Source organism: Mesoplodon densirostris, chromosome 19 (assembly GCF_025265405.1).
Source record: "Mesoplodon densirostris isolate mMesDen1 chromosome 19, mMesDen1 primary haplotype, whole genome shotgun sequence".
Lineage (NCBI taxonomy): Eukaryota > Metazoa > Chordata > Mammalia > Artiodactyla > Ziphiidae > Mesoplodon > Mesoplodon densirostris.
In genome coordinates, this window is record NC_082679.1 from 66322337 (window position 1) to 66342889 (window position 20553).

The window sequence follows — 20553 nt, forward strand, 5'->3', positions numbered from 1 at the left end:
AGGGTTTGTGGAAACCCAGCTACCTTCCAGACTCAGGTGGGAGGAATCTTCAAAGATGGGCGGGGGTGGGCCCAGGGGTGACGCCCAGCTGCGGCCCAAACCCAGTGACTCAGCCCAGCTCGTTGCCAGGGACGCGCTCCCGCCGTTTCCAGGCCCTGACCCCTCGGGCGGACTCTCGCGAGGGTCCTCGAGACTTCGCGCGGAACCTAGCAGCGGTTGCCTGGAGACCGCGCAGCCTGGGCTGGGCTGGCGCGTTGGTCTGTGGGTCGCGGCCGGCGGGACTCCGGAGCCATGGTGAGGAGGGGTGGGGGCCTGGTCGGGTCCGCGCCGGGTGCCTGGGGCTCGGGGGCCGGCCCTGCGCGCAGGGAGACACCGGGACGGGAGGCCTGGAGCTCTGGGGTCCCGGAACTGAGGGCTTGGCGCTCTCGTGTAGTCCTCACGGGGAGGGCCCAGGGTGCTGCGGACCCTGGAACCCGGACCCCGCACGCACCTGGAGCTGAGAGACCTGGGCTCTCCAGGATCCTGTGCTCACAGGGGTGGGTGGTCAGAGAGCACCCGCCTCCCGCGCCCCCCAGACCCAGGGCCCGGTGTGCACGGCGTCCAGAACAGAGAACTTGGGTCGAGGGTCTTTCCTACCTGGAATGGAAGGCTCATTGATGAGACCCTTGGGACCTAGGGTCTCACCTGGCAGGGGCCTGGGACACACAGGTCCTCCAGTCTCTGGGGTCGAGAGCCCGGGGCATACCAGGGTGGTGAGAGGACCCTCTACACCGGAGGGTCCTGACAGCGGGTCCAGTGCCCGTGGAGTCCTTCGGGGCAGAGCTTCAGGGTAGAGGAACTGCTGTTTCCTTGGAGAGCCCGCGAGGAGTGAGGCCGGTACTGAGCAGAGCAAGGTGGGAGCTTGCTGCCTCTGGGGCTCTCCATCACAGCCCCTCTCTGTGGTAGGGCTCACAGCTGCGCCACCCCACCCCCGCCATGATGTAGGTGTTGTCGGTAACTCAGTTTCCAGGCAGGTGTGGCCATCAGCTGTGGGAGGCAGGGAGGCTGCCTCTGTGTGCGGGAGCCCCCGGGGCTCCACCAGGCGGCGGCCGCTGGCTGACTGTCCCTGATGCTGGGTGGTGACAAACCTTCAGGCTCTTCTGATGGGGTGAACTTATTGGAGTAGAGGGATTGGAAAAAGGGCATTGTATTAGGAGTGAAGATTTCCGTGGATGGGTCTTTTGAAAGTCAGCTGGGAAGACGACCACCAAAATACATCTACTTCTACTAGCTTGTGGGAGTATAGGGCGATTTTCCTTTTATTCTTTATGTTTTGTAAGATTTCCACAAAAACTTTTTTTGTAGTAAAAATGTTAGAGTCACGTAGATGCGCGTACACACAAGCATGGGCCACAGAAACTTGGGAGAAGTAAAGGCAGAAGGATAAGGAAATTCGCCATCTGCCGAGCGGCCCTTGGAAGGGAGTGAGGGTGGAAGGTCTCGTCTGGCACCTTGCTGAAGTGGTTAAAAGCGGCCTCGCCCCATTGACAGAGCCCAAAGTGAGCACCCCAGTCTGCTCCGGCTCCCTCCACCAGGCTTCTCGGAGGTTTTGTGTTTTGAAGGAAGGAACCCTCATCTTGCCAGCTTTTTTTTTTTTTTTTTTTTTTTTGCGGTACGCGGGCCTCTCACCGCTGTGGCCTCTCCCGTTGTGGAGCACAGGCTCTGGACGCACAGGCTCAGCAGCCATGGCTCACGGGCCCAGCTGCTCCACAGCATGTGGGATCTTCCCAGACCGGGGCACGAACCCGTGTCCCCTGCATCGGCAGGCGGACTCTCAACCACTGCGCCACCAGGGAAGCCCTTGCCAGCTTTGATTGTTGCTGTGAGGCACTTTTTCCTACACTCACTGAACAGCTGATTGCAGGTTTCTTTATGGTGCTTGCCAAGCTTTATAGCCAGTGGGGTAACATTTGACAGTGTGGTACTGGGGCATCTTCCTTTTTGAGGCCGAGTAGATTTTGCATCCACACCAAGGAGGTCTCTGCCATATACTAAGGAACAAGTTTCCCTCCCTTCCTTTCTGAGGGAAAACAATATTTTCTTCTGAGAGGCAGATTTCTCCTTGCTGCTCCAAAGGTATCAACAGAATGTGTCTGTGGTTAACGGTGGGGAACCTTAGGGCAGAGTGATGTGGTCTGGGTGGAAGCAGGAAACAGCGGGCAGTTAGATGGACATTCCAGAACAGGAATTCCTCTCCCAAGCGGCCCCAGGAGGGAATCAGCCAGCCAGAAGGTGAACTCTAACCCAACCATCTATTCTTCAACCAAAGGCACCCAAAAAGAAAGGGAAGAAAGGGAAAGCCAAAGGTACCCCGATTGTTGATGGTCTCGCTCCGGAGGACATGAGCAAGGAACAGGTGAGTGGGCTGGCCTGAGCCACGGACCAGTGCTGGGTCGGGGGTGTGGGATGGGTTTGCTACTCCGGGCTTCTCCTAGGAGCCTCTTTCAGACCGCTGCCCCCGCTTCCGCGTGCACCTCCCCTCAGCCTGGCTCCTGCTGCCCTGCCCACACGAGGATACGCCCCTCCCACGCCTGCACGCCCAAGCACAGCACGTGTTGTAAAACAACACGGTACAGGCACATGGGTGAACTTCTTTATAGGGTAGTAGGAGTTGGGAAGGAAATGTCTTTCTGATATAAAAGCTGTTTTAAGTTTTCTGCGTTTTCTTTTATTGTCTTTTGTAGGCACCAGATGTTTACAGAGCTGTTATCATAGTACATACACCTAAAGCATTCTCATTTGTTTCATTTACCATTAAACACTGTGAATTATTTTTGGCCACTTGTTCATTTTGATGAACTTAAGGGCTAAAGGACATGGTTATATAATTACAATTTCAATTACAAGGCTCCTGAGACCTGTAACGTGTGCAAACTGTGGGAGCAAGTGTGGTCTGGGAGCGTCTGACACGCACTCCTGTGAGCCTTAATGACCCTTACTTACTTTTGGCGGTTTTAAGATAAGGAAATGAAAGGTGACTGAAACAGGCATAAGACCTGAAGCTGGAGAGCTGGGCCGAGGCCCTTGAACAGCAGTGGAGAGGCTTTGTGTCACAGGCAGGGAGCCCGTCGGCAGTGTCCGCAGAGCGTGGTGGGTGGGGTTGCACTTTGGAAAGGTCCCCAGGCTGCCGCGTGAATGGCTTACCCACCGCGCTGCCCCAGCCGTCAGGCTGTTTCTTGGCTCCCCATTTCCTCCTGTCCGGGGGGGGACAGAACTGTGACATGCCAGTGGCCAGTCTTGCAGAGCAGAGCCTTGCTGTCCGGTGTTCCAGGCGTGGACACCTGGGAAGCTTCCAGGGCCCAGGCAGGAGTGAGAGACTCAGGGCAGCTGCGGCCAGTTCGCTGCATATTAACCTGTGGGCCCTGGGCTCCAGAGCTGTCTGTTTGCTGAGTTTTGAAGAGAAGCTTGAAATCTAGATATTTATAAGAAATCTAGATATCGAGTGATGGACCGTCCAGCGTGAACCAGTCAGAGTCGGGAGAAGTCTGGCTTAGATCCTTTGTCTGACTGACACAGTAGACCCCACTGTAGACCTCCCTCCTGGGGAGCCCAGCCCCACCCCGCCCCGCCCCGCCCCGCCGGCCCTGTTTTTTTTTTTTTTTTCCTTTAACCTATTTGCAGATTTGCATTTGGCTCTGGACCAGACCATCTTGACTGTTTCGGGTCTACTGGTTTTGTATATTTTTTGCTTAATGTATATCTTTAAAGGTGAAAGTTTTTTTACATTTTGCATTGTTTTGTGAACATATTTACATCACTCTCATGTTTTTGTGTTGTTGGGCCATCCAACCCTCTAGCTGATATACTCTTAATTTCTCAACCATTCTCCTATTTATTTATTTATTTATTGGCCACGCTGTGTGGCTAGTGGGATCTTAGTTCCCCGACCGGGGACTGAACCCATGAGAGCGCGGAGTCCTCATCATGGGACCACCAGGGAGTTCCCAACCATCCTCCTACTGAAAAGCATCTTAGATCATTTCCTTTTTAATTCTTTTGCTGTTGTAATAATGGTGTAGCTAATATCTTTAAGCGGAAAGCTCCTGTGTTCTTTTGAGAAATTTCTTTAGTGTAAATCCCCAGGAAGGAATAAAAGCATATAATTATTTTATGACTCTTGGCCAAATACAAGAGATTTCTGCTGTTTGCTGCACGTTCCCTGTCCCCGAGCCTTCCCAGCCCCCTGCTTTAACTTCTCACTTTTAGCTTTGACTTACTCTGAGGTGAGAGCAGCTCCTCCCTCTTCCTTCCTGGCCTTTCTCCGTCCACCCTCCCCTGGCGGCAGGTGGCCCGCCCCGCCCCACGCCCTGCCGGGCTGCCTCACGGGCCCTGTTCTGCCCGCCAGGTGGAGGAACACATTGGCCGCATCCGGGAGGAGCTGGACCGCGAGCGGGCCGAGCGCAACTTCTTCCAGCTGGAGCGCGACAAGATCCACACTTTCTGGGAGATCACGTGGAGGCAGCTGGAGGAGAAGAAGGCTGAGTTGAGGAACAAAGACCGGGAGATGGAGGAGGCCGCGGAGAGGCACCAGGTGGAGATCAAGGTGAGTGGGGCCGGCCTGTCCCCACAGGAGCTGCCACGTGGGCAGAGGAGCCGGACCGGGGGCCAGGGGCATTGTCTCGCCTTGCTTCTGGGAATCACAGCCCTTTGTGTCCTTGAGGTGGGGAACCTGAGGGTATTTTTTGTGTGTGTGCAGGTGGGCATGTGTGTGTAGGTGAGCCTCTGTGTGCAGGTGGCATGTGTATATAGGTGAGCAGGTGTGTGCAGGTGGGCATGTGTGTGCAGGTGGGCAGGTGTGTACAGGTGAGCCTGCGCAGGTGAGCAGGTGTGTGCAGTGGGCATGTGTGTGCAGGTGGGCAGGTGTGTACAGGTGAGCCTGTGCAGGTGAGGTGTGTGCAGGTGGGCATGTGTGTGCAGGTGAGCATGTGCGTGCAGGTGAGCCTGTGCAGGTGAGGTGTGTGCAGGTGGGCATGTGTGTGCAGGTGAGCCTCTGTGCGCAGGTGGGCACATGTATGCAGGTGGGCAGATGTGTGCAGGTGAGCCTGTGCAGGTGGGCATGTGTGTGCAGGTGAGCCTCTGTGTGCAGGTGGGCACGTGTATGTAGGTGGGCAGGTGTGTGAAGGTGAGCCTGTGCAGGTGGGCATGTGTGTGCAGGTGGGCAGGTGTGTACAGGTGAGGTGTGTGCAGGTGGGCATGTGTGTGCAGGTGAGCATGTGCGTGCAGGTGAGCCTGTGCAGGTGAGGTGTGTGCAGGTGGGCATGTGTGTGTAGGTGAGCATGTGCGTGCAGGTGAGCCTGTGCAGGTGAGGTGTGTGCAGGTGGGCATGTGCATGCAGGTGAGCGGGCAGAGCAGGTGAGCAGCGGTACTCCCCCCCGCCCACAGGTCTATAAGCAGAAGGTGAAGCACTTGCTGTATGAACATCAGAACAGCTTGATGGAGATGAAGGCGGAGGGCACCGTGGTCATGAAGCTGGCACAGGAGGAGCGCCGCGCGCAGGAGAGTGCCCTGTGCAGGAACACGCGGGCGCTGCAGGTGGAGCTGAAGGAACAGGAGCTGGCCGGTGAGCTGGCGGTGAAGAACCTGAGGCTGGTAGGTGCCGGCGTACCATGAGCACCTCGGGATGCACTCCAACTGGGAATTCATATTTCTGTATGTTAACTCCTGCATTTTGGCAACTAAGTATTAAACAACAGCAGCAGCAGCATGCAGCCAAACAAGCCCTGTTTGGGGTCCAGGCACAGAATTCTGTCTCAGGCTTGAGCAACAGGTTGGCCTCCCAAGAGGGAAAGCCAGCTCAGAGTCCCTCTCCGCATACTGCTGACCCCTGACCCCAGAGACGTGCGTGCAGCCCCTGAAGTGAGCAGCCCTCCAGCCCTTTGGCAGCCACAGCAGTTTGTCCTGTGAGCTGTGCTCTCAAGTGCCTCGCTGACCTTTGAGACTCTTTGGTCCTTTCTGAGGGAGGCGGCGGGGTTCCAGTTGGAGGTTGGAATTCCTTCTTAAGCGCCGGGCCTGGTTCTGATCTCTGGGGACACAGAGGATGGGGCTGACAAAATGCCTGCCCACGCATGGCTGATGGTCTAGAATGGAGAGGCTGCCCCTGAGACAGAAGACAAAATAAACTGTCAAACCTGTGTCGCAGGTCTGCGGGCATTAGTGCTACAGGAAGGTCCTGGGAACGAGGGTGGTTGCATTTTTCTACGCGTTCTGGGAATTCATTGAGAAGGTGATTCCTGGGCAAGGGCGGGGGGAAGGCAGGGCTGGGGGAGACCAGGCCTTGAGAAGGGCTGGGGATGGACCAGTGCCACGGCCCCCAGGAGTGAGGAATGAGGGGTCTGGAGGACAGGACTGCGTCGGGGACCTCTGGAGGGCGTGGGCAAAGGGAGGATGTGTCCAACTTTGGTTTTCAAAGGTTGTTCCTGGCTGTGGGTTGAAAGACTTTGTCAGTGCACTTGCCTCTGTGTATGTCTGGAGGCAGCCCAGCCTCAACTGAATCTGGAAATAAATCAGTAACACTGCAGACTTTGCCGTGAAGCTTGAGGGTGCTGAAGTCTTGGACGCTTGAGGGCGGTCTGGTCTTTCTGACAGAAGCACAGAGTGGGCTGCCTTCCAACAAGTACAGCGGTGCGGCCTCTCTGCTTACGCGAGGCCTTGGGCGTGGAGTAGGTACACGGTCAGAGTGCCGCTCTGAGTGAAAACACTGCTCTGGAGTCTAGTTTAAACTTTTTATTCAGAATTTCTAACTGTCTATTAAAATAATTTGTAACAGTTTTCTAAGCCAAAGCAGGTTAGCCGACAGCGGGGAGCCGGCAGCTCTGTGTGGGTCTGGCCCCTGCTGTCCAGCCTCTGGGTAGGGTGGGAAGGTCTGGGCACGGCCAGGGGCCGGGATGTCTGTCAGCATTCTCTGCAGCTCCGAGGTGACCTGCGCTGAGGGACGTCCGTTATCAAATGTGGAATTTACCAAACCTTGTTATTCCGGGTTGGGTCCATGAGCTCCGAGGTGAGGGGCCCAGCGGAAGCAGCACAGGTTTACTGAGCCGGGCTTTCCTTGCCAGTGAGGCGAGGGGCCGGGCTGAGGGGCCGGCGTCTGTCCCGTCCCCTCTGACCTCCAGTGACTGGCCACTTCCCCCTCTGCAGAAACACGCCGAGGAGATCACCAAGATACGCCAGGACTTTGAGCGGCAGCTGCGAGGTCAGCGTCTCCCGCGCTCCGTGTACGACGACGGCCCCAGAGCCCCTCCCGTCAGGAAGGGACTGTCCAACAGCGCTTGCTAACCGGGCACATAAACCAGTTAAAACAGCTCGGACGTGCAAAGCGAGTCTGGTGGACTATTCAGGATCCCAGAACACCCTATTCCATGAGAGGTGGGAGGCTGTGAGGACCGCCCACACCCTCAGGCACGAAGCGGCACCTAGAAGCCGGCGGTAGTCATCCAGCCTCGTGGGCAGCGCCCAGGTCTCCTGGCCTGCGGAGGCTCCAACCTCGGGAGTCTGTTTGGTTTACTAATAGAGCCGTAGTCCGGCTGGCTGGCCGTGGTTAGAGCCCACTGGGACTGGGTGACGCTCGGCTATTGGGATCCCTGAGGCAGGGATCGATTAGCAATGCCTGCGACGGGCAAGGAGGGCAGGCTGGCGTGCGTGCCGGTGCCGCAGAGCAGGGGAAACTCCCCGCCCCGCCCTGCCGTCCGCAGAGCTTGTTGGTGAGGCCTTCGTCCTGGTGGGCGTTCTCGGCCCTGGGCACAGCTGCCATCCCTTCTCGTAGCCACGGGGCCAGCATTCGGCTCAGCTGCTCTGTGTGCTGCTGCCTTTCAGAAATCGAGGCCAAGTACGATAAGAAGGTCAGGATGCTGAGGGAAGAGCTTGACCTGCGCAGGAAGACAGAGATCCACGAGGTGGAGGAGAGGAAGAACGGCCAGATCAGCGTGCTTGTGCAGCGCCACGAGGAGGCCTTCACGGACATCAGGAACTATTACAACGGAATCACCTTCAACAACCTGGCTCTCATCAACTCCCTCAAGGTGCGGCCGGGGTGCCCAGCCCCCTCGGGCCGACCCCCCTGCTTGTAGAAACGTTTGACCCCGCCCTTCAGCTGCCCCTGATCGAAGCTCACAAGTTGTGTTGCCCGCTACAGCCGTGGCTGCGGTCCGGCTGTTGCCCTGACCCTCACGTGGCAGGGAAGTGATAACACCTGTGTGCACTGGGATATGTCAAAGGTCAGGTGGAACCACAGGGGCGTCATCGTCACCCAAGTGCTGGCAGCCGTGGAGGATGTCCTCTGGGGGTCATGAGCAAAGTGTAATCTCTCAACTTGCACAGAGGCTGAAGTACTAGAAAATTCAGAATAAGTTAAAACTGTGAAAAAATACTGTGTGTTTACACATAAAACAGATGTAGGTCCTCACCGTGCCGGCAGGACCATTGTCTGCGGGCAGCGGGGCTCGCGGCCCTCGTCCTGCAGGCCGCAGCCCCTGGTCCTGCCTGCCGATCCCCCGCCCCTCGTGCCCACAGGAGCAGGTGGAGGACGCGCGGAAGAAGGAGAAGCACCTGGAGAAGGAGATGATGGAGGTGTCCACGCAGAACAGGCGCCTGGCAGACCCCCTGCAGAAGGCTCGGGACGAGATGAGCGAGATGCAGAAGCAGCTCCGGGGCTACGAGAGGGACAAGCAGATCCTGCTGGTGGGTTTCTGCCTGATTCCTGGCCTTCCCTGGCACCTCCTCCTGGGTGTGGAAGGGCAGGGAGGCGTTTCCTGAGGACCAGAGTGGAGCCCCTCCTTCCTGGGCCTGGTGGCCCTGGGGCACGTGAGGCTGGCACCTGTTCTGGGAGATGGGTGGCTCAGCCCCTCAGGTCTGGGAGCTGCATCGTGTGGGTGCCTGAGTCGGGAGGGCTTTCTCCCCCACCCCCATTTTCTCTCCAGCGCACGAAAGCCCGTCTGAAAGTCGCTGAGGAGGAGCTGAAGAGCCTGCAGTGGGAGCACGAGGTTCTGGAGCAGCGCTTCATGCAGGCGAGCTCCCGGGATGCCTGGGTTCTGGGCTGCGCGCCCAGCTCCGGCCGCTGGAGGTCCCGTGGCCCTCCTCGTGCCGCGCGGCTCTCGGTGGGCGGCCGGCCCGGGTCTCAGAGGGCGGTCCCTGGTGGGGAGTGGGTGGTGCCCACGGCTGTCCCCTGGGGCTCTCCTCTGAAGCGTGGAGGTGGCCTGGCCCCTTGAAGGAAGGGCTTTTTTCATCTGTGTGTGTGTTTCTAAGTCCCAAACCTTCGTGTGTGCATTGTAAGGAAGCCTGTGGGTACAAACATGAGGGCCTTGGGGCCGTGCGCTGGTCCTCACAAGTGGTCAGAGCTCCCTGACTCTCCTCCCAGACTCTTGTGTGTCCCGGCGTAGGGACACTGCTTCCCAGAAGTGAGGGCGTCTGGAGCGCCCGTGCTCTCGTCTCAGCCTGTGTGCCGTCTCTCCGATCGGGTCACACTTGAAATCTCTGTTTCAGTCCTTTGCTGTTACAAGCATCCTTTTAAGTTATCCTTGTGCAACTGTGTATCCCTTTCAGGGAAGTCGATTCCTAGCAGGGGAACTGCTGGGCGAGAAGGTTCACGTTCAGGGTGCAGATAGTCTGCAGGGAGGGATGTTCACAGAGTTGTGACCCCACCCACAGTGCCCTAGGGGCCACTTCCGCCGGCACCAGGTCTTCACTGATGTGATTGGGTGGCAGGTGTCTCACTGCACGTGCTTTTCTGCAGAGATGGGCCTCCCTGCCTGCAGGTCCCGGGGTCTGGCCCCGGGCCTGGTCGAGGGCAGAGCCGCCCCCTCTGTGTGAGCCGTCAGCACAGCTACGGCCGCAGACTGTGACAGTGGAAAGGCCATCCCGTAAGCGGTCAGAGCTAGAGTCGCCCTCAAGGAGCCTCCGAGGGTCCCAGAGGCTGAGGGCAGCTGAGGGGAGGGTCCGCAGGCAACCAGGGAGACGCGGCTCCTCACTGCAAGGTGACGTGAGTGGGGAGGGGACTCTACCACCTCTTGCGTCTGCATGTCGTCTGCGGCAGGGGAGGCAGGCAGCGCCCCTAGGAAACCAGACTTGTCACTTTTTTTTTTTTTTTTTTTTAAATACTTGCAGAATGAACTTTATTTATTTATTTATGGCTGTGTTGGGTCTTTGTTTCTGCGCGAGGGCTTTCTCTAGCTGTGGCAAGCGGGGGCCTCTCACTATCGTGGCCTCTCTTGTTGCGGAGCACAGGCTCCGGACGCACAGGCTCAGCGGCCATGGCTCACGGGCCCAGCCTGTCCGCAGCATGTGGGATCTTCCCGGACCGGGGCACGAACCCGTGTCCCCTGCATCAGCAGGCGGACTCTCAACCACTGCGCCACCAGGGAAGCCCAAGACTCGTCACGTTTTAAAGAGCAGAGGGACAGGGACTGGATTGAAGCACATCTTGAGAATACGATCCTGTAGTTAGAAAGACACGGTGCTACAGGGTTTCAGCACAGCCCTCTCCTCTTCCTAGCAGTGATGTGTGTTTTTACGGCAGTGCAGAACATTCTGGAAGGAGTCCCAGCAAATGCTCAGATGGTGGCCTCTGGGAAGTGGGGTTGAGGAGTGTTTACTTTTTCCTTTTTACTCAGTCTTGATTGTTTAATGGTGCACAGTTAAAAGTTAAAGGAGATGAAAAGGACACTGTCCTTGGTGGACAGGCCGGTGGCTCCAGTGCTCGCTCTAGACCTGTGTTCCAGGGTCTGGGGCTGGCAGAGGGAGTGGACCTCCAAAGGGCCCCCACCCCAACACTGCTGAGTCTGAGGCCCTGGACCTCATGGGGATGATCATGTCCCGAGCCTGCTGCCCAGACCCAGGGCAGGGCTGGCCCCAGCCCCTCTGGGGGTCTGTGCAGCTCGTACTAGGGTCCCCGTGGCTTCCTGAGACTCCTTCCCAGAGGTGTTTCCTCCTGCCGCCCATGGTGTGGACAGCCGCACACCTCTAGTTCGGTCACAGAGTGGGGCCCAGGCAGTGTAGACGATGCAGACCCACCTGCCCGTGGCCGGGCGCTGGTGAAGGCGCTGTGCCGTGGCCCTGGGGCAGAGCTGGGAGGGGCTTCTTGCCAGTGAGAAACCTGGGCCCATCCCGCAGGTGCAGCAGGAGCGGGATGGGCTGTACCAGAAGTTCACCGCAGCCATCCTGGAGGTGCAGCAGAAGGTGGGCCTCAAGAACGTCGTCTTGGAGCGCAAGGTACAGGCACTGGCCGCTGTGGTGGAGAAGAAGGAGGTGCAGTTCAACGAGGTGCTGGCGGCCTCCAACCTGGACCCTGCGGCCCTGACCCTCGTGTCCCGCAAGCTAGAGGTCGGTCCCGGGGGCGCCCGGGGAGGGGCTTCTGGTGGCCTGGGCTCGGGTCGGGGCTCCTGTCTTGTGCTCCAGCCTCCGTCCCTCAGTGGAGTCTCAGTTCACCTTGGGGAGGGGCTGTTGTGGTTTCCTGGCCCGAGTGCCCAGGCCTGTGTGTGCCATCGGGCTCCCCAGGTTCCCGGGCTCTGCCCTGGTGTCTCTGAGGTCTTCCCCAGTCCCTCCTTAGCCTCCCGGCACCTTCGAGCCCGAGTCCACTGCCCACTCCAGCTTAGCCTCTCAGCCAAGGCCACGGCCGCCGTCTGCCTGGGACACTGAGATGTGCTGGTTGAGGCCGTGGCAGGGGGAATGCAGGGCCGTGGGTGGCCTTTGTGATGGCTGCTGGGAAGGCTTCCCAGAGGGAGTCACATCTGAGCAGAGGCTGGAGCGTCTGTTCACTCGTGTGTCTGCGGTTGTGTGTGGCTCTCCTCTGGGCTGGGACTGTCCCGGGCATGGGGCACAGCAGTAAAAAGACAGACGAGGCCTCGGTGCCCACAAGCCAGCAGGGAGAGCTGAGGACTTAGGACGGCAGTTACCACTGCCGCTGGGTCAGCAGGCAGAAGCCCTTACCTGGAACTGGCCTTGTCCCTCTGCTCCCTGACCTGGGTGGGACGTGCCACAGAAGAAAACAGGTGAGGACGGACGAGGGGTCTTTGGTGCTGCTAGTGAAGCGTGGCCTGGCTCTGGGATCCTGGCCAGTTGGGTGATCTGTAGCCACCAGGCCTGAGGTGGCCCCAGGTATGGTTTCCTTGGGGGTCTAGGAGACGGACACAGACCACAGCTGGCCTCCACGACTCCACGGAAGGTCCTTCCACGCTGGAGGGCCCTGTCTGTCCCCGCTCTTCATTCACACAGAAGCAGATCTTCTGGGTTCCAGGCCTCAGATGGCAACAGGAGGGCAGGAGAGGGTGGGCAGGGCTGACAGAGGATGACTCGTCACCAGTGGAGGAGGGGGCTGGGGTCCGAGGTGATGTCGTGCCCACGGTTCTGGCTGAGACCAGGTGTTTGCTCACAGGGGAGCGATGGCCCTGGCTCAGTGGGGGGCAGTGCCTGGAGGACCCAAGTTACCCAGGCTCGGCTCTCGGGGCTGGGGTAGTGCAGCCTCGTGGTGGGGCCTCGTCTGGGCCGGCATCACCATGGTCCTGAGTCTGGGGCTCATCTCTGTTGTTGTTCCTTTTGTGTGTGAATCACAGAGGGGAGGAGGGCTTTCCTGCTCTCCTCTTGGGAAGGACAGCCGGTCTTGCAGCTGGGCCAGCGACCCAGTGCTGCCAGCGACCAGGGTGAGGGGATAAAAACTCGGCCCGTCCATGGCAGTCACCATGGCTGCGCCTGGGGGCCAGGGCAGGTGGGGGATCAAGGGGGTTTTCCCTGGGATGGTGTTGGCAGCCGGGGTGGCCCCAGAAGCAGGCCAGGCTGCCCCATCTGGGCAGTTTCCTTATGGAGATGCAGATCTGTCTCCCTTGGAGACCTTTCCACACCAGCCACTCCCCGGTGGACGTCCTGACAACTTTGTTTCCTCAGGACCTTCTGGAATCGAAGAACAGCACCATCAAAGACCTGCAGTATGAGCTGGCCCGGGTCTGCAAGGTGCGAGGAGACCCCCACCCCTCCCCCATGTTCTGCCAGGTGCCCGGGGCTCCACACCCCTCCCCCAGGCCCCTTCCTCACCCAGGACCCCACCTGATCTTTACCTTTGGGTGTTGACACAGTCTGAAGCCGTCTGCGCCTGCCCAGGGTCACTTGACCTGCACGTGGCCTGGAGTACATCCGCATGGCTCCGACGCTGTCCTGGTGTCCCTGATGGGGCCTGGCCAGTGTATGTGTGACGTCCTGTCCAGCAGGCTGTCCCTGTGTCCCTGTCCGGCCCTTGCTCTGGCGCCACGGCGCTAGCCTGGCCTCTGGGGCGGTTTGGGGCCGGGGGCTCTCTGCGCCCTCAGAGTAACCTCCATGTCTTCCAAGCACGTCTTCCAAGGCCTTTATGAGCCTGGCAAAAGCCACACACAGAGGCCTCCTGCAGCTGGGGAGTGCAGTGCCCTGACCCTGGTGCCGTCTGTGCCCTGTACCCAGCGTCCCCAGCTCTGTGGCTGAGCCTGCGGCTCTTGTCAGTGCTTGGCCTGTGGGGACGCAGACACACTGCTGCCTGCAGACGCGCTTCCTGAGAGCGAGCACCCCGCGAGCGTGACTCAGATGTGAGCCCTGGGCTGTGGAGCGCCAGGATGAAGGCAGTGCCCGTCAGGCTCCGTGGTGACCAAACGCCCGGGGCCTTCCCTGCCCACAGGGCCCTCCCCAGGTGCTCTGGGAACCCCTGATACTTACATGCATTCTTGGGGGAATTTCCATAACCCACATCTGATTGTGGGGAGGGCTGAACCCCAGAGAAGGGTGAGGGCCAGGGCTCAGCCCCCAAGTCGTCCTGGAGCCCGGCCCTGGCTCACCCTTTACTCTCAGCTCCCAGCACCTTGTTTTGGCGATGCTGAGGGCAAGGAGCCCCTTTGAGTTTTTGCTCTGCGTCAGGCCAGGCTCTAAGCATTTAACACGCGTCAGCTTTTCAAACGCTTACAACCGTCTGGTGAAATGCGCCCTTTTAAAAACATCTGCTTTTAAAGGATGGGGGAACGGAAACCCTGTCTGCGTTGGCCCTGCCAGCGCTGTTGCCCAGATCTCGGCATTTCTGGGATGGGGGAAGGGAATAGATGCCAGTAGACAAGGCAGGGAGGGTCATCCCTGAGAAGGCAGGGATGCTGAGTCTGAGTGAGAAATGCTTGCAGGGAACCAGGAACTCAAACCACAGTCCTGCTCTGAGTGCGCGCCCTCTTCAGTCTCCCCAGCCGTGAAACGGGGACGGTGGGGGCATCTTCCACTGTGGGTTACCCGAGGTCCCACACATGAAGTGGTTGGGTAGTGCCCAATAAAAGTCCTCAGACTCGGGCCAGAGTTGTTCTCAACAGAAGGAAAGCCTCTGGTTGTCTTCTAGCTGAGCCGGGAGGTGTCTGTGCGTGGCCATCACCACCTGCTCATCTGGACCACTCTTCTGGGGAGGTGGAAACTCAGCTACATAAGATCCCTGGGCAAGTCACTTGGCTTAAAAGGGTGGCCCCTTCCATGGGGCCTTTGATTGGTTTGGTCTTGAGGACTCCAAACACTGGGGTTTGTCCTGCTTATAATAATCATAATCGTACCCCTGGTGCATTATGTTTTCCCAAAAGCTTTAAATGCATGTTCGCAGCCACTAACCACCAAGCAAATGATCTCCTTAAGACTGGAATATTGAAAAAGACGTGGGGAATGACGGACTTAAAAAATGTGAACCCGAAGTCTTGACCTGTGAATCCCAGAGATTCAGGAAAACAAAAACAAAAACCCAAACAGAATCAGCAAAAGCTGAGATAATACAGGTGGTAGCTGTGAGCGGCGCTAATGCCTTAAAATTTTGATCATATCTCTCAGGCTAAGAGTTTGGTCAAAAGGGGGGACTGTTAAAAAGAAACAACAGGCCCTAAACGGAGTCACTTATGTCAACGCTACCAAGACTTAATACCTAATCTAATTGAAGTTTTAGCCTCTCCCTAGAGTGGAAATTTAAACCCATCAGCAGTGGGAGGTGATCTGCCTAAGACCCCCTGCCTCCCCTAAAGGAAGGTACCCACCCTTTTAACCTCCTTGTCCCACCCTCCTGTGCCCATAAAAGCCTCCATTTTATACAGCTCCTCGGAGCACCCTTCCGCTTACTAGATGGGATGCTGCCATGAGTAAAGCCAATTAGATTCTCAAATTTAAATAAGCGTGTGAGGGTCTGGGTCTGGTGTAGTGAGCACCTGGTAAAGGCTAGCTCTCCACGGGGCTGGGTGTGCCTGAGCGAGGGTCAGCCCCGGCTACCCCTCCCGTGAGGCCTCTGTGTCCCCACAGGCCCACAATGACTTGCTGCGTACCTATGAGGCGAAGCTCCTGGCCTTTGGGGTCCCCCTGGACAACGTGGGCTTCAAGCCCCTGGAGACGGCCGTGATCGGGCAGACGCTGGGCCAGGGCCCCGCAGGACTCGTGAGCACCCCAACGTAGCCCCTGCCCGGACGACACCCCCCTCAAGCGCCGAGGACAGCAGGTATTTGTTCTGAAGACGTGCGTCGTCAGCAAATGAAGGTTTTCCCAAGTGCTGCATGTCCTGTTGCGTGGCTGTGTGGAGAGGCCCCCAGGGCCCACGGTGCCGTCCGGCCCCTTGCCCGAGCCCACCAGCTCTGTGCGCACGCCCGCCCCCATCCCACCTGGGGCTGGGCAGCTCCAGCCGCCTCACAGATGCCAGCAGCTTTATTGAAGCCCGAGTGACAGCTGCCACTGGGAAATCGGGGCCAGAACGTCCCCGGGAAGTGTGACCCTGGTGCCCGCGAGCAACAAGCCTGCCCTGCTGGTCGGGGGCGGCTCAGCCTGCCGTGGTGACGGGTCCGGGCTCGCAGGCCGGCTGCCGGTCAGCCGCTAGCTCCCTCGGTACGTGGTATAAGACCACGGGCTCAGCAGCAGCGGCACGTGCAACTTGTGGGTCTCGTTTGTGATGGTGAAAACGACCTGCGGGCAGAGGGGACACCAGGAGAGCCAGGGGCCAGCATGGAGTGCACTCAGCCTGGCCCCAGTGCTGCCGTGGACTCAGCAGCCCAGACGGCTGGCCTGGGGCTGCAGTTGGGGGGCAGGAGCCCCAGGGCCAGCTGGGGGGGCGGTGGGTGTGGCTGGGTCCTCCCCAGAGAAAGCACTCGATCTGAGGGGCCCTGGGTCTGCAGGTTCCCAAGGGGTCCCGCCCGAACAGGGCAACTGAAGGGGCACAGTGAGCTGGACGGGGCTCGGGTGAGCCTCTGTCTGCAGGGGCTGAGTCAGCCTGACCCCGGAGCAGGGCAGGGACAGGTGTGACGTGGTCAAGTCCGGCACCCCTTTCTTCTGGGAGCCCAAAGCAGGCGCGACGTGGTGGAGGCGCAGGGCCAGCCTGCGGGTCACAGTGAGTCGTGGGCCCCCACCCGTCTGGCCCTCACCTCCACGTACGGGTAGAAGCTCTCCTGGCCCCGCTTCTGCCAGTAGCCCTCAGTGTCGAAGGCCAGCTTGTAGGTGCCCGCCTTCATCTGGCCTGGCAGCAGGAGCCCAGGGCAGCGGCCGTCAGGGTCCGTGTAGCTGGGGAGAGGAAGTGGGGGCACTGCAGAGGGGGCTGAGGGGCCCCCGGGGCTGCGTGCCCACCGACCTCCGATGTCCCTGCAGCCTGACTGGGACTCGGGTGAGCGGGCCTGGGCGGCTGTGGAGCAGGACAGCCTCCAGGACCTGGGGCTCTGGGGCAGCCCAGGGACACTGCGCACTGTTTAAGAAATCACCGAGAAGCAGAAGGCAGAAAATTCCCACCATCTACCCCGTGAGCAATAATCGCTTTATATCTGGCATGTATACTTTTCAGATTTTCTCTATGCATAAATATGCTCATTTACAAACTTTAAAACCGGGTTGTACTAGTCACACTGTTTTATAACGTGTACTTTTTGTTTAATATACTGCACGTGGCTTTCTGGTTCAGTAACTGTACCCAAATTGCCGTCCGTGTGGTGGCCTGTTTGCGGCTTCACCAGTGGAGGCTCTGAGGGCCTCTGCTCGCTAGGCGCCCCCGTCACCTGCAGCCGTGCTTGCAGGCGTCTGTGCTGTGATCAGAAAGGGTGGCATTTACCAGCGCAGTTTAGGGGGTGTGGTTGGGAGTGGGTCTGTACGGCCCCCCGCCCTGGACTCTGTGTGTTCCTCCAAGCTCAGACGGGACCTGGACCCCCTGCTTTTCTGAAGGGCTCCATACCCTCGGGCCTGGAACCTTTGGGGTCCAGCCTACCAGCCCACATCAGTGGGAGGGTCGGGGGAAACTGCTCACAGGCTGACCCATGACACCTGTCGGTCTGGGCTGGGCGTCCCCCAGCAGAGCCTGGGCCTGGGGCAGGGGTAGCGCTGCCAGGCAGCGGACACCACCTGCTGTCCCAGCCGTCCCCCCTCGCCCCCCAGTCTAGGAAAGGGGTGCCTGTGGTGTCTGCACAGAGTGTAGTGAGAACGTAGAGAACGTCCAGTGCTCGCCTGCTGCCCTGCACAGGCCACCCGTCCGGCAGTGACAGCCAGGCCTTTCAGGTCCCACCTCAGGCCTCGGCCGGCCCAGCCTGCAGGAAGAGACAGACCCCTCTTCCCCCTGCAGCGGGCACTTGGGCTGGGAGCTGTCCCAGCACGTTCTGTGGCCCTGGCCAGGCCTACACAGCCTGTTGAAAGAGCGGCCCTGGTAGTCTGCAGGGGACCGTCCGGCTGTGGTGAGCCCTGGTCCCTGCCCTCCAGGTGTGCACCCCTTGCCCTGGTGTGGGGTGGGGAGGTGGTCTGGACTCGAATCCTGCCCCAGACCGCCCTCCTACCTTTTCCTCAGCTCGGTCCACTGCTGGCCATGGTCCTCGAGCCTGGACAGACGGAGGCAGAGGCCCTCGGCCGGAAGCCCTGAGGCAGTGTCCAGTACGTGTGTGGTCAGCGGGCTGCTGCCGGGCTCCATGCCTCTGCCCTGGGCCACGAGAGGGGCAGGGAAGCTGCCTTGTGTCCACACCCGCCGGTATGAGGCAGCGGAGTTGGTGTAAACAGCCCCGGGGGACAAAGTCCCAAACTGCCCCTGGGCCCTGGGTGGTGGAGTTGCCGGTATGAGGCAGCGGAGTTGGTGTAAACAGCCCCGGGGGACAAAGTCCCAAACTGCCCCTGGGCCCTGGGTGGTGGAGTTGCCGAGCAGCCCAAGCAGGCTGCAGTGACTCACTGCCATGCAGGTCGCTGACCTGTCCCCCTCCTCCCCCAGCAGCCCCCTCCCCCCAGCACTGAAGGGGTCTCCACACCCAGGGGCCTCCCCCTCAGTCAGTGCCGGCTGTGGGTGGCCACACGGGGTTCTTCTCCCGGCACCCAGCTCTGTCCCCTTAGCCCCAGGTGAGGAGAGTTCAGGGGCTCCGAGTCCGGGCCTGTCCCCCTACCTCCGGGCAGCCCAGGTGTCGCCGGAGTGTCCGCAGCCGCAGGGCGGCCCCGGAGCTCATGCCAGGCCGGCCTGGGGGCTGGCGAGGTGGCGACACCACACCGCCACCCCCAGAACCTCCCCGGGCCCCTCCCAGGCCCCGGGGCCACGTGTCTGACCAAACTCGGGGCGGAGCCACAGGGAGGCGTGAGGCTGGTCTGGTTCGCAGCGGCTTCACCTCGGTGCCCACCTGGAGGGGCCCAGGGGGCTTCATGGTGGGGGGCGGGAGGGGTGGGCGATCACGGAGCACAGACCTGCGGGGCCGTGGAGACTCCTCCCGCCCGGAAGTGGAGCGGCCTTGGGGGGCGGGCGGGGGCCCGAGGGGCGGGGCTGGGGGACGTTGGGGTGGAGTGCTGGGCGGGACCGGACAGGGAGGGCCGCGGGGAGGGGGTGGGGCTATGGCGGGGCGGGTATGTCCAGCCAAGGTCCACTTCGGCCGCTGGGCGGCGCAGGGCGAGCCTGACGACCCCTGGGAGTCCCTGAACCGGTGTAGCTTGTTTTCTTCCCTGGGAAGGTCGGGATTTGATGGAAGCCCCGACAGGCCACGTGGTGGTGCCTCAGGCGGGACCGATGGCCCGTGTGGTCGCACTGCCCGCCCCTCCCCCTACCCCCTCTGGCCCTCGACCCCCAAGGAGCAGGGGCCCTGCACACTGACAGGGTAGGGTCTGGGTTATTCAGAAATGAGGAAACGAGACAAGGCTGAGCTGACGGACACGAGTCCATCATTGTTTCGCAGTAGTCTGTGATGTACACACGGAACAGACTGTATCTAATGTATAAATAAAGATAAGCGCATTCTGTGTTTAAAATCTGGGTGACGTTGCCTGACGGGTTGGATTGCTCTGGATGTGGAGTCATTTTTCTTGTCGCTAAAGAGGCTCTTCTAATTATTTGGATAGTGAGTGCGGCCAGTTTATATGTTAAGGATCAGACCTCTCTGAGGTGGGGAAGGGGACCTTTCTAGCGACACTTGGGTGTTGGTTACAGTGCTTTGCAGGCAATCAGGAAATGTCTGTCTGAGATTTAAATGCATATGACGTTTGGCAGGGCTCACGGTTTTAGGACGTGGCCCCAAAGAGACACACAGCTGTTTTGGTAAACGCCCATGGGGACGGGACCAGAAACAACCAGACTGTCCCCACGGGGGACAGTTAAATACATGAACTCTGCCACACACAGCAACTGTGCAGCCCAGTGAAAAGAGTGAGGCCCATTTGTGTGTAAAGTGGATGGTCTCGGGGCGGGAGGCGTGTATAGCTTCGTGGTTTTAAATCCACAGTAGCTTTCAGCCCGTTACAAGGGCAAGCTCACTTATCACCATCACAAGCTCAGGGTGCAGCTATTAGAATCCCCTTTTTACAGAGGAGGAAGCTGAGGCACAGAGGGGCCATGTACTGGAATATTTTCTAGTGTGGTACACAGAAGACGGATGATGCCAGGTCCACCTCTGGGACAAGCAGTGTCGACAAGCGTTAATTATTTTCATTCTGTAACCTTTCTTTGTACAGTTGAAGTCTCAAATGTCGTAAGCAAGCCGACAACAACAGCAATCAAACCTCTTCGGAGGGTGCGCCTTCACCCCCTCCGTCCTTCTCTGCCCCGAGAGAAAACCTAGTTCTGGGAGAGTATGGGGCCTCGGTAGGGCCCCCTCCCCAGCCTGCAGGCTTCACCTGGAGCCTTCCCTGTGCCTCTGGGAGGGCAGTGGGTTGATGAAGAGTAGGCATGGGGGTCCAGCCTAATACGCCCAGTGCCAGCCATGCTGTGCTCGCCGCGTGACCCCCGAGCTGTGACCCTGCTGCCTTACACACTCCAGCCAGAAGCGGCCACACACCACACTCCGGGGAGCAAAGTGCGCGTCTACCTGCTGGGCCTCTTGTAAAAAGAAACCAGACACAGGCCTTGAGCTCTTCCCTCCTCCCCACTCCTTTCTGACCAGGTGAGTGTGACGCTGGAGTTGCAGCGTTCCACCCCTCCCGCCCCGCCCCCTCCCCGGAACCAGGAGGACAGACACAGGCCCTAAGGAAGACACGCGCTGAGGAGGAGAGAAGCTGCATCCCCGGTGTTACCGCTGGGCTGCCTGGCAGGTGGGTGGGGCCTTTCGCGTCTGGATTGTGTTATGTGCAGTGATTTTAAACCACTCG

At 59.4% G+C, this 20553-nt stretch overlaps 2 protein-coding genes across 7 annotated transcripts; one reads left to right on the top strand and one right to left on the bottom strand.

The window, feature by feature from the left end:
- Positions 1 to 213: 213 nt before the first annotated feature.
- GAS8 (growth arrest specific 8) lies at positions 214 to 16833 on the top strand. Of its 6 annotated transcripts, none has more exons than XM_060084465.1 (11): positions 214 to 294; positions 2309 to 2395; positions 4385 to 4582; positions 5422 to 5628; positions 7174 to 7228; positions 7849 to 8054; positions 8545 to 8712; positions 8952 to 9128; positions 11140 to 11349; positions 12907 to 12972; positions 15292 to 16833. In XM_060084465.1, the coding sequence occupies exons 1-11, from the start codon at positions 292 to 294 to the stop codon at positions 15439 to 15441; spliced, it is 1527 nt and encodes a 508-aa protein (XP_059940448.1). In that variant the 5' UTR covers positions 214 to 291; the 3' UTR covers positions 15442 to 16833. The 6 variants fall into 6 exon arrangements, with proteins under 6 accessions (XP_059940448.1, XP_059940451.1, XP_059940449.1 ...); XM_060084468.1 differs by having other exon boundaries at positions 8952 to 9038; XM_060084466.1 differs by lacking the exon at positions 15292 to 16833 and adding an exon at positions 14360 to 14539.
- Positions 15567 to 18655, bottom strand: LOC132480338 (5-hydroxyisourate hydrolase-like). Its single transcript, XM_060084479.1, has 4 exons — positions 18375 to 18655; positions 17784 to 17923; positions 16398 to 16533; positions 15567 to 15942 (listed from the first exon to the last, which is right to left on the bottom strand). Exons 1-4 carry the CDS (start codon positions 18624 to 18626, stop codon positions 15853 to 15855), a joined length of 618 nt encoding a protein of 205 aa, XP_059940462.1. The 5' UTR covers positions 18627 to 18655; the 3' UTR covers positions 15567 to 15852.
- Positions 18656 to 20553: the final 1898 nt, after the last annotated feature.

What these genes read in the sequence shown, in the direction of transcription:
- GAS8 (XM_060084463.1), top strand. An exon ending in AGGACATGAGCAAGGAACAG is followed by an intron (nt 2,396 to 4,384) that starts GTGAGTGGGCTG and finishes TCTGCCCGCCAG; the next exon opens with GTGGAGGAACACATTGGCCG. An exon ending in GGGACAAGCAGATCCTGCTG is followed by an intron (nt 8,713 to 8,951) that starts GTGGGTTTCTGC and finishes TTTTCTCTCCAG; the next exon opens with CGCACGAAAGCCCGTCTGAA.
- LOC132480338 (XM_060084479.1), bottom strand. Translation starts at nt 18,626, where the DNA reads ATGAAGCCCCCTGGGCCCCTCCAGGTGGGCACCGAGGTGAAGCCGCTG. An exon ending in TGGACCGAGCTGAGGAAAAG is followed by an intron (nt 16,534 to 17,783) that starts GTAGGAGGGCGG and finishes TCCTCTCCCCAG; the next exon opens with CTACACGGACCCTGACGGCC. An exon ending in GCTTCTACCCGTACGTGGAG is followed by an intron (nt 15,943 to 16,397) that starts GTGAGGGCCAGA and finishes CTCTGCCCGCAG; the next exon opens with GTCGTTTTCACCATCACAAA.